Here is a 13,184-nt window from a genome sequence, read left to right on the forward strand (position 1 = left end):
GGGGGTGCTTAACTTAATTCTTTGTGTATATTTCAATATTTTTTTCCTCTTCTTCCAATTCTGTCTTTCAAGGCTTTCAAGTTTGAAGAAGTAGAAATAGTGGTGAAGAATTTTCCAGCATTTTCTTCCTCAAACTCTCTTGATATTGCTTAAATCAGGCATCATTAAACAAAGAACATTGTTCATTGCTTTAGAATCCAAAGAGTCTCTAAGATGAACCCCACAGGTCGAGTCTCCAAAATGAAACCAATTTTCAAAGTCTCCAAGGCAAAACTCTTTTCCTGGTTTTATTAAATTTAGTGTCTCCAAGGTAGGCTCCACATTTAGAACCATCGAGGCATAACTCATAATATGTTTTCCCCAAATTTAGTGAGTCTCCAAGGTACACTACCGGTCAAAAGTTTTAGAACACCTCAATTTTTCCAGTTTTTATTGAAATTTATGCAGTTTAATGTCTTAATGTACTCTGAAATTAAGCATAGAACAAATAAACAATTGGAGATAAAAAATAAATCATAGAATTATTTTGTTTAACAAAATTTAATTTAAATTTTTGACTCTGCAAAGTAGCCACCTTTTGCAGATATAACCGCCGAACACACTCGTGGCATTCTTTCTACAATGGAAATCAAATATTGTTCGGGAAGTTCTTCCCACACTGTTGCAGAAGTTCCCACAAATGTGTTGCACTTGTAGGTTGCTTTGCTCTCACCCTTCTGTCCAGTTCATCCCAAACCAGCTCGATGGGGTTTAAGTCTGGAGACTGTGCTGGCCATTCCATGATTTGAAGCCTACCGTCTTGTTCTTTTCCTCGAAGGTAGTTTGGACATAGCCTGGAGGTGTGTTTAGGGTCATTATCTTGCTGAAGGATGAACCCCTGACCAACTAGGCATATACCAGAGGGTATGGCATGGCGCTGCAAAATGCTGTGGTAGCCCTTTTGGTTCAGGGTGCCAATCACTCTGTGCAAGTCGCCGACTCTGGATCCAGCGAAAGAGCCCCAGACCATCATGCTTCCTCCTCCATGTTTGACAGTTGGTGTCACACACTGAGGAACCATCCTTTCGCCTACTCGACGGCGTACAAAAACCCTGCGTGATGAACCAAAGATTTCAAATTTTGATTCACCTATGCGTAAGACCTTCTTCCAGTCTTCATTAGTCCACTGGTGGTCCTTCATGGCCCAGGCAAGCCTCTTTTTCTTATTTTGCCATTTTAGCAATGGCTTTCTTACTGCCTGCCACTCGACCTGTCAAACCTGCACCTCAAAGTCTTCTCTTCACAGTTGAAACTGAGACTTGCTTACTTTGACCAGTGTTAAGCTGTGCTTGAAGCTGTTGTGCTGTGAGCCGCCTATCATGCAAGCTGTTGACTCTCAGAAACTTGTCTTCTGATTCTCTTATGGGTTTGTTCTGCCAGACCTCTTCCTGTCAGAGTTTCCTCCAGTTTCCAATATACTACTTCCTGCAGTGCAATATTGTCCAAATAATGCTTCAGAAGGTGTAATAACAGTCTGTTCCAATACTGCTTTTATACAGACAGGGTGTTTGTAATCAATATATCAGCAGAGGTTGGGACACCTGTAGGAATTATTTGCATCAACATTTAAGGCTTAATTTACTTACATTGCTGCAGAACAGCTGTAAGTTGTTAACCCATTACTTGCTCCTTGAAGAAGGCCATTTTTTTTACAATATAACTGTGCAATTTACATTATTTTCCCGTTTTTGCTAACCTAAACTTTTTTTTAACCTCGAGCAGTTTACTGCTTACCTTTGTACCATTTCACGTTATTCACTGGACATTAAACTGTGTAAATTTCAATAAAAACTGGAAAAATTGAGGTGTTCTCAAACTTTTGACCGGTAGTGTGGGTATTGAAACCATCTAGGCAGACCTCATAATATGTTTTTGCCAAATTTAGTGAGTCTCCAAGGTAGGTATTGAAACCATCGAGGCAGACCTCATAATATTTTTTCCCCAAATTTAGTGAGTCTCCAAGGTAGGCTCCACATTTAGAACCATCTAGGCAGACCTCATCATATGTTTTTCCCAAATTTAGTGAGTCTCCAAGGTAAGTATTGAAACCATCTAGGCAGAACTCAAATGTTTTTCCCAAATTTAGTGAGTCTCCAAGGTACAACTCTTTGGCTGGGTCATCAGGGTAGAACTCGTTCTGTGGGTCTTGGTTGTTCAAAATGTCTTCAAACAAATCAATAACTTCATACCAAGTTGTGTTGAAAGCAGTATTTTCATTTCATATCTCAGATCCAATTTCCTCCATTGATAAGAGGTTCGAGCCCAGTTCATCAATCTGAAGGTTGAACTCCACACAGGTAGTCTGACCCCAAGGTAGACCGCAATCATCCCACTCAAGCTGTGGGCAGTAGTCCATTCTCAAGAGAAGCAGGAAGTCTATTTTAAAAGAGCATGCGCTGGAACCCTTTATATAAGAATGGGTTGTGCGTGTCATTTCCTGTGGAAATTCCCTGGGCAAGCCTGGACATGTCTTAACTGGAAATGATGTAATGGAAATTCCCTGAATATGATGTAATGTTGAAACTGAAAATGATCTAATGTCTTCACTGGAAATGATGCAATGGTGGAGAGTTTATAAAGTGGGCAGGACTTAACAAAGTGGGTGGGGGCTTAGCAAAAAGTGGGTGGAGCTTAGCAAAAGGTGGGTGGGGGTTATCAATAAGTGGGTGGAGTTTAACAAAAAGTGGGTGGAGCCAACCAAAAAGTGGGTGGGGCTTAGGAGTAGGTTGGGTGAGGTCATTAAGAGAAGTATATCATTTCATATCAGCTTACCGGCGCTACCTAAACCGAGAGTTAAATTCTAATATTATATTTATCAATATTTTAGATGGTGATTGTTCTTTTAAGAGAATTAAGCTATTACCTAAAAATGAAACATAAATATTCGTTGGGTCTCTGTACGAGTATAATGAAAAATGAGGAGCGTTAATAAGCTAAATGCAGACCATTGACTTCAATGTGTTTTAATAGTTGGTAAATGGGCTTCGTTGAAGGTGGGAAAAAGGGTGATTTAGTATGTTTCAATGCGCTTTCCCCATTCACTTACATGTTAAAGATGAGGTGAGCCAGAACCAACATTCTTCTCCTACTCACGTGACCGATGATGTCGTCATTATTTCTTTTTTCTCCACCAGTTTATGCCGACATGGCGCTCAAGAAATTGCATCTTGATCGGATGAAGTTTTGTACTTGTTGAATTATGACGTCATAATGGAGGCACCAATGACATCATCATTAACATATTTTATTCTCCATGAAGAGTTCTTTACAATGAGCCATGTCTCAATTTTTTCTATTCAGCACTTTCGGAGATATGGAGGTGCAATGTTTTTCGGTTTTTCCAAGATGGCGGCCGAACCACATGACCGAAGATGTCATATTATTTTTTTTTTCTCCACCAGTTTATGCCATCATGTCGCTCAAGGAATTGCATCTTGATTGGATGAAGTTTTGTACTTGTCAAATTATCAAATTATGACGTCATAATGGAGGCCTTGGGCCAAGAAAGTTAAAAATTGGGCACATTCTATTCCAGGGCAAGAGAAATATGTGTGTAAAGTTTGGCGATTCTACGTGCAACGGTGTAGACGTAGTGCTGCGCACGGACAAACAGACAAACAGACAGACAAACAGACAGATGAAAAATCGGTCAGAGGTCAAACCGAGGACTTGCCGGGATTTACTTTTTTTTTATCGGCCATTTTGGATCAAATTTTTTGGTTTTTCCAAGATGGCGGCCAAACCACATGTCCAATGACGTCATCATTATTTGTTTTCGAAACTAATTTATTCCTAGATTATGCTGAAGACATTTCATCTTGATCGGATGAAGTTTTGTGCTTGTCGAATTATGATGTCATTATGGAGTCACCTATGACATCATCATTAACATATTTTATTCCCCTTGGAGAGTTCTTTACAATGAGCCATGTCTCAATTTTTTCTGTTCAGCACTTTCGGAGATATAGAGGTGTAAATTTTTTCGGTTTTTCCAAGATGGCAGCCGAACTATGTGACCGATGACGTCATTTGTTTTCTAAACTAATTTATTCCTAGATTATGCACAAGAAATTTCATCTTCATTGGATGAAGTTTTGTAGTTGTCGAATTATCAAATTATGACATCATAATGGAGGCCTTGGGCCGAGAGAGTTAAAAATTGGGCACAGTCTATTCCAGGGCAAGACAAATATGTGTGTGAAGTTGGGCGATTCTATGTGCAACGATGTAGACGTAGTGCTGCAAACAGACAAACGGACAAACCAACCGATCAACATACTTGCCGGAATCTTTTCCGGCAAGTAACAAACAGACTCAAATGTAATACCCTCTCCTCTGGCGAGGGTAATAACTACCGCGATATAATGCAAAGTTAATCCCACAACAATACGTTCCTTAATATCCCATACTTTATCTTCTGGTGCCATGCCTGGCCCGCCGGATCGTGCTACGTCTGCCGCTGATCCAGTTTTACGGAATTCATCAATTAATTGCCGCACTGTTGAGATGTGGTGCTGGAGTGTTTGGAAACGCCTCGGAAAATTTCCGTTGCACATTTTCACTATACTCGTTTGCACTATCAAATACTTGTTCCACGAAAAAGACATGAGCTTCTACCAACAGGACCATTTCTAAATGCACCCTCCCTCGCGTATAAAACCAAACTGAGGGTTGTTTTTTAAAAAATTTTAAATTTATTTATTTATACTGAATCGAGGCTCGTGAAAGAGCTAACATTTATTTCACAAACAAATGAACCAGACAAACAAAACACACAAAAAGAGGGAGTGGAAGACAAGATGGGGAGAGAAGGGGAAGCACACAACCACAACATTTGAGAGCAGGGAGAAGTGTGGGAGGGAGAGGGCTTGGGGGCAGGAGGCATGGGAGGGGGAGGGCGGGGGGGGGAGGTATAAAACACAAGGGGACCGAAATTAGCGGGGGTAGAAAAGATCAAGGTTTTGGATGGGGGAAGATAAGAGATGGTGGTGAACAGCTGTTTTAAAGACCTGGAGGGTGCAGTGGGATTGAAGAGAGTGAGGGAGTTTGTTCCAGAGGCGGGAGAAAAGAGGAATGAAGGAGTGAAGGTGAGCAGAAAGTCTTGATTTTGGCAGTTTAACCATAAGAGGGTTGCAGGCAGATCTTGTGCGACCTGTAAGAATATTTGGGGGACAGAGCCCAGAGAGGGCTGGGGGGGGCAAGGCCAGAGAGGAGTCGGTAGAAGACGGAAAGACCACCAACCTGCCTGCGGTGAGTGAGTGAAAGTTGGGGAGGGCGGTGCTTACTCGGGTCACCCGCTACCTATTTCTTCCAATTTCGTTCAGTCACATAGGCCATTTCCAACATTATTTATAAATTATACTGCATTCACACTAAGAATCAGGCAGCTATATCGTTAGTGGTGCATATGCACAGGGACGACCTGTACATCAAAATTTCCCTTTCTCTCTTGTGGTGACTCCGATCCATGTCCCATCACAACCATTGATACATGAATTTTAAAGAGCATGTGTTGCCTGCCACACATGTACAATGCACATGTCAAGACAAACAGCCAAATGATTAATTTGGAATGGTATTATAAAATAAATTGTGTGCCACCCAATGGGTGAACAGCACGCAATTTTGATGATTCTGACAATTTTGCATTTTATGGACGTTATGTTTAAACCTTTTACTTTTCCTTCCTTTACTTTTGATTTTCTAAATCTCTGGCACGTCTGTCAACATTGCTTTCTCGCATAATTTTTTCACCCCATGCACACCTTAACCTTCTCCTGAATGTCATGCAGTGAAGCGTTTTTAATTTTTCAACCTTATTAAGATGTGCCATGGTTTAAACTCTTAAATTGTCATTAATTTTTCACATTTGATCCTTTTATTGGAGGCTATCCTTGTTGTTAAGCTCTGACATTTTAGTTTTCCTTTTTAACGTGTGGATTGATTCGATTTGAAATGTGTGCATACAATACGTATTTGTGCCCGGGCCTATGGTGTGTTTGTTTTTTGACACGTTTTTCCAATTTTGTAGTTTGAAGTGTGCGGGAAATGATGAAGACGACGAAGAAGGAGCATCCAGTTTTTCTCAGATGGATACACATAACAGTGCAGTTCCAGAAATGTCCTGCCAAAACTCTGCAGCTGAAACTTCAAACCTTACAGGCTTCTGTAATCAAGGTGAACATTTCATCGTGTAGAAGTTTCAAGACTTATTAGATTTTTTTTTTTGTGGTGTGATCAAGGTGAGATTTCATAAATACCATGGATGTAGTCAGAACATACCTAATTCTTCTTCTTGTCCAGAGAAAGTAAATGTCTGCATCATTACACTCGCCAAAGGAGAGGGTATTGCATTTCAGTCCGTTTGTCTGTCTGTCCACACAGAATATATATGATTTTCTCTGCAACCGTTGGTCCAATTGGCAGGAAATTTACACCATAGGTGCACCTCCTCCTGCAGAATTTTTAATGATAATTATGACGTCATAGGTCACAATTGGCACACAAGGAGACTCTGCGATCTATTATCTCGCATGAGCAGCTTCTCACCTTGTCCACTCAGCATCACCTTATACACGAATTTGCTTTTTCCTCTTAAACTACACACACAGTTTCGATGAAACTTTACCACAACCTTCATCACCCTTGATGTACCAAAGTCTGTGCACGGCATTAAATAAATCTGCCTCTTTGGGGGTTTGCGGGGGGGGGGGGGGGGGGGGGGGTCAAAGTGGATCCAAGTTTGACCCCCCGAAATAGATATTTGCTTTCTTCTCAGAAACTACATATGCAATGCTGATGAAACTTGACCACAACCTTAATCACCTGTGTTGTACCAAAGTTTGTTCCTGGCATTAAAAAATCGGGGTCTAAGGTGGTCTAAGGTAGTCTATGGGGGAGGGTGGGGGGGACTTGCCCCCAAAATAGGTATTTGCTTTTTTCTCATAACCTACACGCATAATTTTGATGAAACGTCACCACAACCTTAATCACCTGTGTTTGTTCCTGGCATTAAAAAATCGGGGTCTAAGGTGGTCTAAGGTGGTCTATGGGGGAGGGCGGGGGGGACTTGCCCCAAAATAGGTATTTGCTTTTTTCTCATAACCTACACGCATAATTTTGATGAAACGTCACCACAACCTTCATCATCTGTGATGTACTAAAGGTTGTTCAAGGCATTGGAAAAAATGGTGTCCGAGGAGGTACATGGGGTGTGAGGGTGGGGGTTGACCCCGAAAATAGTTATTTTTTTGTTTGTTTATTTAAAGTCTTATGATTATGTTAATATGATTCTACATGCTGCCCTGTCTTCTAGTTAGAAAATTAAAATCCTCAAATTCGATGCCAATCTTGGCAGCCAAATGGCTTTGATTTCTTTTAAACAAGGGTTTTTTTTGATCTTCAATTAATGGATGTAAAGTGATTTGGTAGTTTCTCATTAAAACAAAGCTTGTCTATTTTTCACTTTAAATATGTGAATCTTTCTGCAAGAATTACTCTGCAACATATCATCGCAGGCTTTTGGCATTGCATGGTTCCCAGATTGACAATGGTTCCTCCAATGATTGCCCAAAAGTGGTGTGGAACAAGTAGAACAGTTGGGTTGGGATATTTGAAGGTGGTTGTGGTCATTGCATCTTTCCCATTGCCTTCATTTAATCTTATATTATCTGTTAAGGCTGCAATTGAGAAAAACAGCTGATCGGCCAATCGTTGATCCAATGCCGATCTGAACTCTGCTTCTAACTGACGTGGAAGTTTAATTTATATTTGTATTTCTTGCAAATTTGCTTGCTATGACCGGATCGTATATGGCTAACACCCCCATATTTCTCAGAGCGTGAGCAAGTTGTGAACTTTCTTGGCTGCCGTCAGACCAACTTGGGTGTACTTAGTCTCATGCAAGCCTACCTGAAGGCTCTTGCTGTACAGGCTACTACCTTGTGGCCGAAAGGCTTAACAGACGTCTTCTTGGCTGTTTATACAGCGTGGCGCTCTAACCTCCCCAATCTCCCTTCTCCTCTTCTTCCTGATGCTTCTCACAAACATCTCAAGGTTAGCCTTTTCGTTTCTGTGATATTATTTATAACTTGGTAATGTGAAAATATGCAAATTCCCAATGTGGTAACTTGGTTATGCAGAGTGAGAAATAGACTATATTTTGACATTTGCAGAATTATTAGTCAAATCTCATCCAGCTTTATAGTTAACAAGTACTTCAAATTATCATTTTTATTTTTTTTGGCTAATGAAAACCATTGGTAGGTGTGGTTGTGCCACTGATTCAGGGCACCTGCAGGTTTTATATCAATTAACATTTTTGCCAGGGAAATTCTCTCTTTCAGAAGGATTTTTTTTTTTGTATACAAGATCGAGGCTCATGTACTTAGGCAGTTAAGACCGAAAAATAGGGCATGTCGTTCATTTTTTCAGGAAAGCACCAAATTTGGCACAGTTGTAGTATGGACCTATACAATTGTTTTCCTGAGGGGCGCCCAAAAATTCAGAACCCCTGGTGGCCGCCATATTGAATTTCAACATGACCGCCCTCTGTGACCTATTTCCCTCAATAACTTCTATACTATGAGCGATAACACCACAGTTCCAGTGTCTTACCCCATGTTTTCATGGTCTCTGAATCCAATGGGATCAATTGCATAAAGATTGGCATCCATCATCTTTAAATTCAAGATGGCCGCCATGGTGTTTCCATTTTCCTTGAATCTCTCATAGTATTTTCGGTAAAATTTCAATTCCAAGTGATACATATTGTTTTATTGGTCTCTGATAACAATGGAATGGTATTAATTAATCAAAGTTACACACAGTTGCAGTTTTAGCTTAAAATATTGTGGGCACTTGAAAGGTGGAGGCTCTCGCACAGACGCGTAGTACTACAAGCACTGTCCATCGCAGTCACACAGTGATGTGCAGGGCAGATTTGCCCTGGAGCATTTACAGTTGCCTTTACAGGCCGACTTACAATGGCAGCTTGTACGCTCTGAACATGCCTCCTGTATCAGTGGTATTGTGGTCCAAATTGGTGTCAAAGAAGTCCCTGTTTTCATCCAGCCCCAATCAGCTGGTGATGGAAGTTCTGGGTAGGGCACAAGTGCCTGACTCCATACGTGTCCAGCCTGAAAACATGCACGTTTAGGTGTTGTTCGAAGGCATTTGCTGTTGGGGGAATGTGATCAATTGTTCTTGCCTTCTTCGTGAACAAGTGTCGGCACATGTCATTCACTGTCTTTATCTCGGTAGTCCGGTCATAGAGGATGGCAACATATCTTTCTAGCCTCGGACTTCCTGCGGCCAAGGCCGGTGGCAATTTTATGGATGGCAAGGTAGCGGTAGCTTTTACCAGTGCCGATGGCAATCCAGAGTTCCTCCACACCGTGTGACTGGTAGGTAAAGTAGTGTGCTATTGCCAAGACCACAATATCAGAATCTACAGTTCGAATCAATACCCGTTTTCTCCCCTTTTTCACGGCATCCAGGACATTTTTTTGGATTTTTTTTGAATTTTCTGAATTTTTGGGCGCCCCTCAGGAAAACAATTGTATAGGTCCATACTACATCTGTGCCAAATTTGGTGCTTTCCTGAAAAAAATGAACGATGCTTCCTCTTAACTGCCTAACTCATGTAAGAGCAAGCACATTAAACACACATTAGCACATAAAACATGAGAAAACATAAATGGACACATAAAACATACAATGAAGGGAGCGGGAGACGAGGAGGAGAGAGCGGGAAGCACACAAGCACAACAATAGTAGAGAACAGAGACGTCGGTAGATCTATGGAAGGGGAAGGGCTGGGGGAGGAGGGAGAGGTACATGGTATAAAGTAAATGGACACTACTAGGAATTTCAGGAAAGAAGTTTGGGATTGAAAGAGGCAGATTTCGGGTGTTTTAACGGGGGTAGAAAAGATCAAGGTTTTGGATGGGAGAAGATAAGAGATGGTGGTGAACAGCCGCTTTAAAGATCTGGAGGGAGGAGTGGGATTGAAGAGAGTGAGGAGTTTGTTCCAGAGGCAGGAGAAAAGGGGAATGAAAGAGTTAAGGTGAGCAGAGAGTCTTGATTTTGGCAGTTTCACCAGAAGAGGGTTGCTGGCAGATCTTGTGCGTCCTGCAGGAATATTTGGGGGGGGGGGGGGGGCAGGGGGGGTTGGGGGGTGGCGGTTTAGAGCACAGATAGAGCAGGGGGAGAGGGGTCAGTAGAAGACAAAGACCACCAAACCTGCCTGCTGTGAGAGAGAGAGAGGCCCTCAGAATCAGCGTGAGGCAAGAGCGCCAGCTCAGTTCGGAGAGCAGTATTCCATTGAGCTGCGGATGAAAGCTTTGTATGTGGTGAACAGCTCAGAAGTGCCCAGAAAGGACTTTGCACGATGGTGGATGCCCAGGCGGCGACTGGCTTTGGAGGCCACCTTGGAAATGTGGTTTTCCCAGGAAAGATCATGGCAGATAGAGAGACCCAAAAGCTTGAGTGACAGAACTTCTTCAAGAGGATTGTTCAGAAAGTAGATGGGAGGGTTTTCCAGACGATCTTTTCGGAGAGACAAAGTGAGAGTGTGAGATTTATCAGGATTGAAAGACATGTTCCACTTGTTCGACCAGTTTGAGATATTGTCCAGGTCTGCATAGAGTTAAGAGGCTGTTGCCTGCCGATCTGAGGGTTGAGATATGGAGCGGCAGAGGTGAGTCATCAGTAAAGAGATAGAGAGGATTTTCCAGAGAGTTGGAAAGATCATTAATGAAGACCATAAAAAGCACAGGACCCCGAACACTGCCTTGAGGAACTCCAGCCTGAACAGGAAGGGTATATGAGAGAATTCCATTCAGGGCCACACCACGTTGACTGCGACCAGAAAGGAAGTCTGTAAGCCATGCATGGAGGTTTCCATGGATACCATAGGAGGGGAGTTTGGTGAGCAGAGCTTTGTGCCAGACCGTATCGAAGTCGCTTAATATGTCAAGGGAGACATCTCTGATTACCTGTTTGGCGTTGAGGGCCTCAATCCATTGTTGAGACAGCCGATGCAGCATGTCCAGAGTAGAATGACCTGGTCTGAATCCAAATTGATGATCGGAGATCAAGCCATTGGAGAAGAGGAAGGATTTGATGTCAAAAGCGATGATGGATTCCATGACCTTGCTGATTATCGGGAGCAGGCTGATTGGTCTGTAGTTGGAAGGATCTGTATTTGCACCTATTTTGTGTGAAGCAGTAATGTTGGCTGATTTCCAGGCAGATGACCTTCAGCTAAAGAGAGGGTGAAAGGACCAGAGAGAGGGTGAGACAGAGCTGCAGAGCAGGATTTTAGGACCCGTGGGTTGATGCTGTCTGGTCCAGTTGCAGAATCAGTCGAGGTTTGCCAGAAACTTCTCCACTTTGTCAGGAGAGAAGGACACAGCTTCAGAACAACCTTAAGGGATTCAAATCAAACTTGGTACATGTATGTACTATGTATAATTATGTAATGTGTGCGAAGGCCTATTGGTCGACGTCGAAGAGTGGAGTGTTCTCGTTTTTTTTTCGTTTTTTTTTTTACTGAAGCTTCCGCCCACAGTGAAATGTCCTTGTTTTTAATTCCATAAACCTGAAAAAAATAGTGTGTGAAGCTTTTTATTTACCAACCATGTCGGTAAATAATAATGAGACAATATGTATGTAATTTAGCAATCATGTGGCACTTTTGGTTGAAAAAACAACCGGTGTGACACATCTTTTGGGATTGCTCTCATATACAAGCTCACCCAGGAGCCTTTGGCAGTGTTGAATAAAGAAGAAAAAGCTGTTACAAAACAAATGCTATGAATAGTTGAGAACACAAGGGGTTGTGATGATGGTAAAGAAAATTATTAACTCATTGCAGTAGCCTGGTGTTGGCTCATACTAGCCTGGTGTTGGCTTAGCGGTTAGGGTGCCGGCTTGGGATCCTAGGATCCTGGGTTCGAATCCCGGTCGATCGCTGAATTAACACCAGGGGGGTTGACTCAGCCTGTCATCCTTCCGAGGTCGGCAAATTGAGTACCAGCTTGCTGGGATGAATGATCCCGGTGTGTACCCCGGTTTAGAATAGGTACACCGTATCCCTGCGTGCAGGGTAAGAGCGTGACCAAGGGTTGGCGTCAGGAATGGCATCCGGCCATAAAAACATTGCCTCAAACTGGGAACCATGATTGTCATGGGGCCCGCAAGGCTAACCCCCGCTTTAGCGGGGAAAATGGCCTTAAAACGATCATTCATTCATTCATTCATTCCAGTTGTACAAATTCTTATTTGGGATGAACTTCAACTGGAGGGAAGAAACAAAATATTTTACCGATCCGAGGAACCCTGCTAAAGTACTGCAATCAAAGATGATAAAATATGGATTCTCGCAATGCCAAGTTGAAGTGCATTGGTGGTGTAGTTCTGCAAATATTGCACCTCTACTTTGATTTACATTTCTCCCTATTTGATTGCCCTTTCCAATTCACCAGTCTTGAAAGACAATCTTGTACATGTTTGGAATTTTTTTTTTTTGCAGGAAGTATATACAGCCTGCTTGGTTGCTATGGAGATACAGTTGGACCGATGGCTGACGATGAAAGGTCGAATTCCTACAGGTGTGTTTGAATTATTTTAATTGCACTTTCTGCCTCATCTTTCTGTGTCCTATATGGTGGGGTTCGTGATGAAAAAAATCCTCCAAATCCCCCCAAAAAATGTTTTTATATGAGTGCTTGACAACAACACAACAACAACAACAGGCATTTTAAGGCCATTTTCCCTGCAGGAGCGGGGGTTAGCCTTGCGGTCCCCATGACAATGTTCTCCATTTTGCCCTATTTTCTGCATCTCCCCTTGTTAACCCCCTTGCCCGCATTTCTTTTTCGACCATCTTTAGCCAAGTCTTTCTCGGTCTTCCCCGTCCTCTACTTCCTTCTACATTCATTTCCATCACTCTTTTCAACCAGTCACTTTCATCCTTCCTCAACACATGACCAAACCAACTCAACCCGTTTCTCTTCACAGCATCCATCACAGGCTCTATTCCCATCATCTTTCGCAATTCATTGATACGTTGATTTTCGTTGATATGAGCCACAGTCCAGAGGGTCACCTTTCCCCTTGTATAGAGGGACGAGGGTACTCAG

At 42.3% G+C, this 13,184-nt stretch overlaps 1 protein-coding gene across 2 annotated transcripts in view; it reads left to right on the forward strand.

The window, feature by feature from the left end:
- Positions 1 to 13,184, forward strand: part of LOC137412890 (calcineurin-binding protein cabin-1) — a 180,766-nt gene that overhangs the window by 54,199 nt on the left and 113,383 nt on the right. For both annotated transcript variants that reach the window (XM_068098225.2, XM_068098230.2), the window contains 3 exons: positions 6,071 to 6,216; positions 7,877 to 8,094; positions 12,575 to 12,653. In XM_068098225.2, coding sequence (XP_067954326.2) covers positions 6,071 to 6,216; positions 7,877 to 8,094; positions 12,575 to 12,653 — 443 coding nt within the window. The remainder of the gene's footprint in view (positions 1 to 6,070; positions 6,217 to 7,876; positions 8,095 to 12,574; positions 12,654 to 13,184) is intronic.

Source organism: Myxine glutinosa, chromosome 1 (genome assembly GCF_964187855.1).
Source record: "Myxine glutinosa chromosome 1, kmMyxGlut1.1, whole genome shotgun sequence".
NCBI classification, from domain to species: domain Eukaryota; kingdom Metazoa; phylum Chordata; class Myxini; order Myxiniformes; family Myxinidae; genus Myxine; species Myxine glutinosa.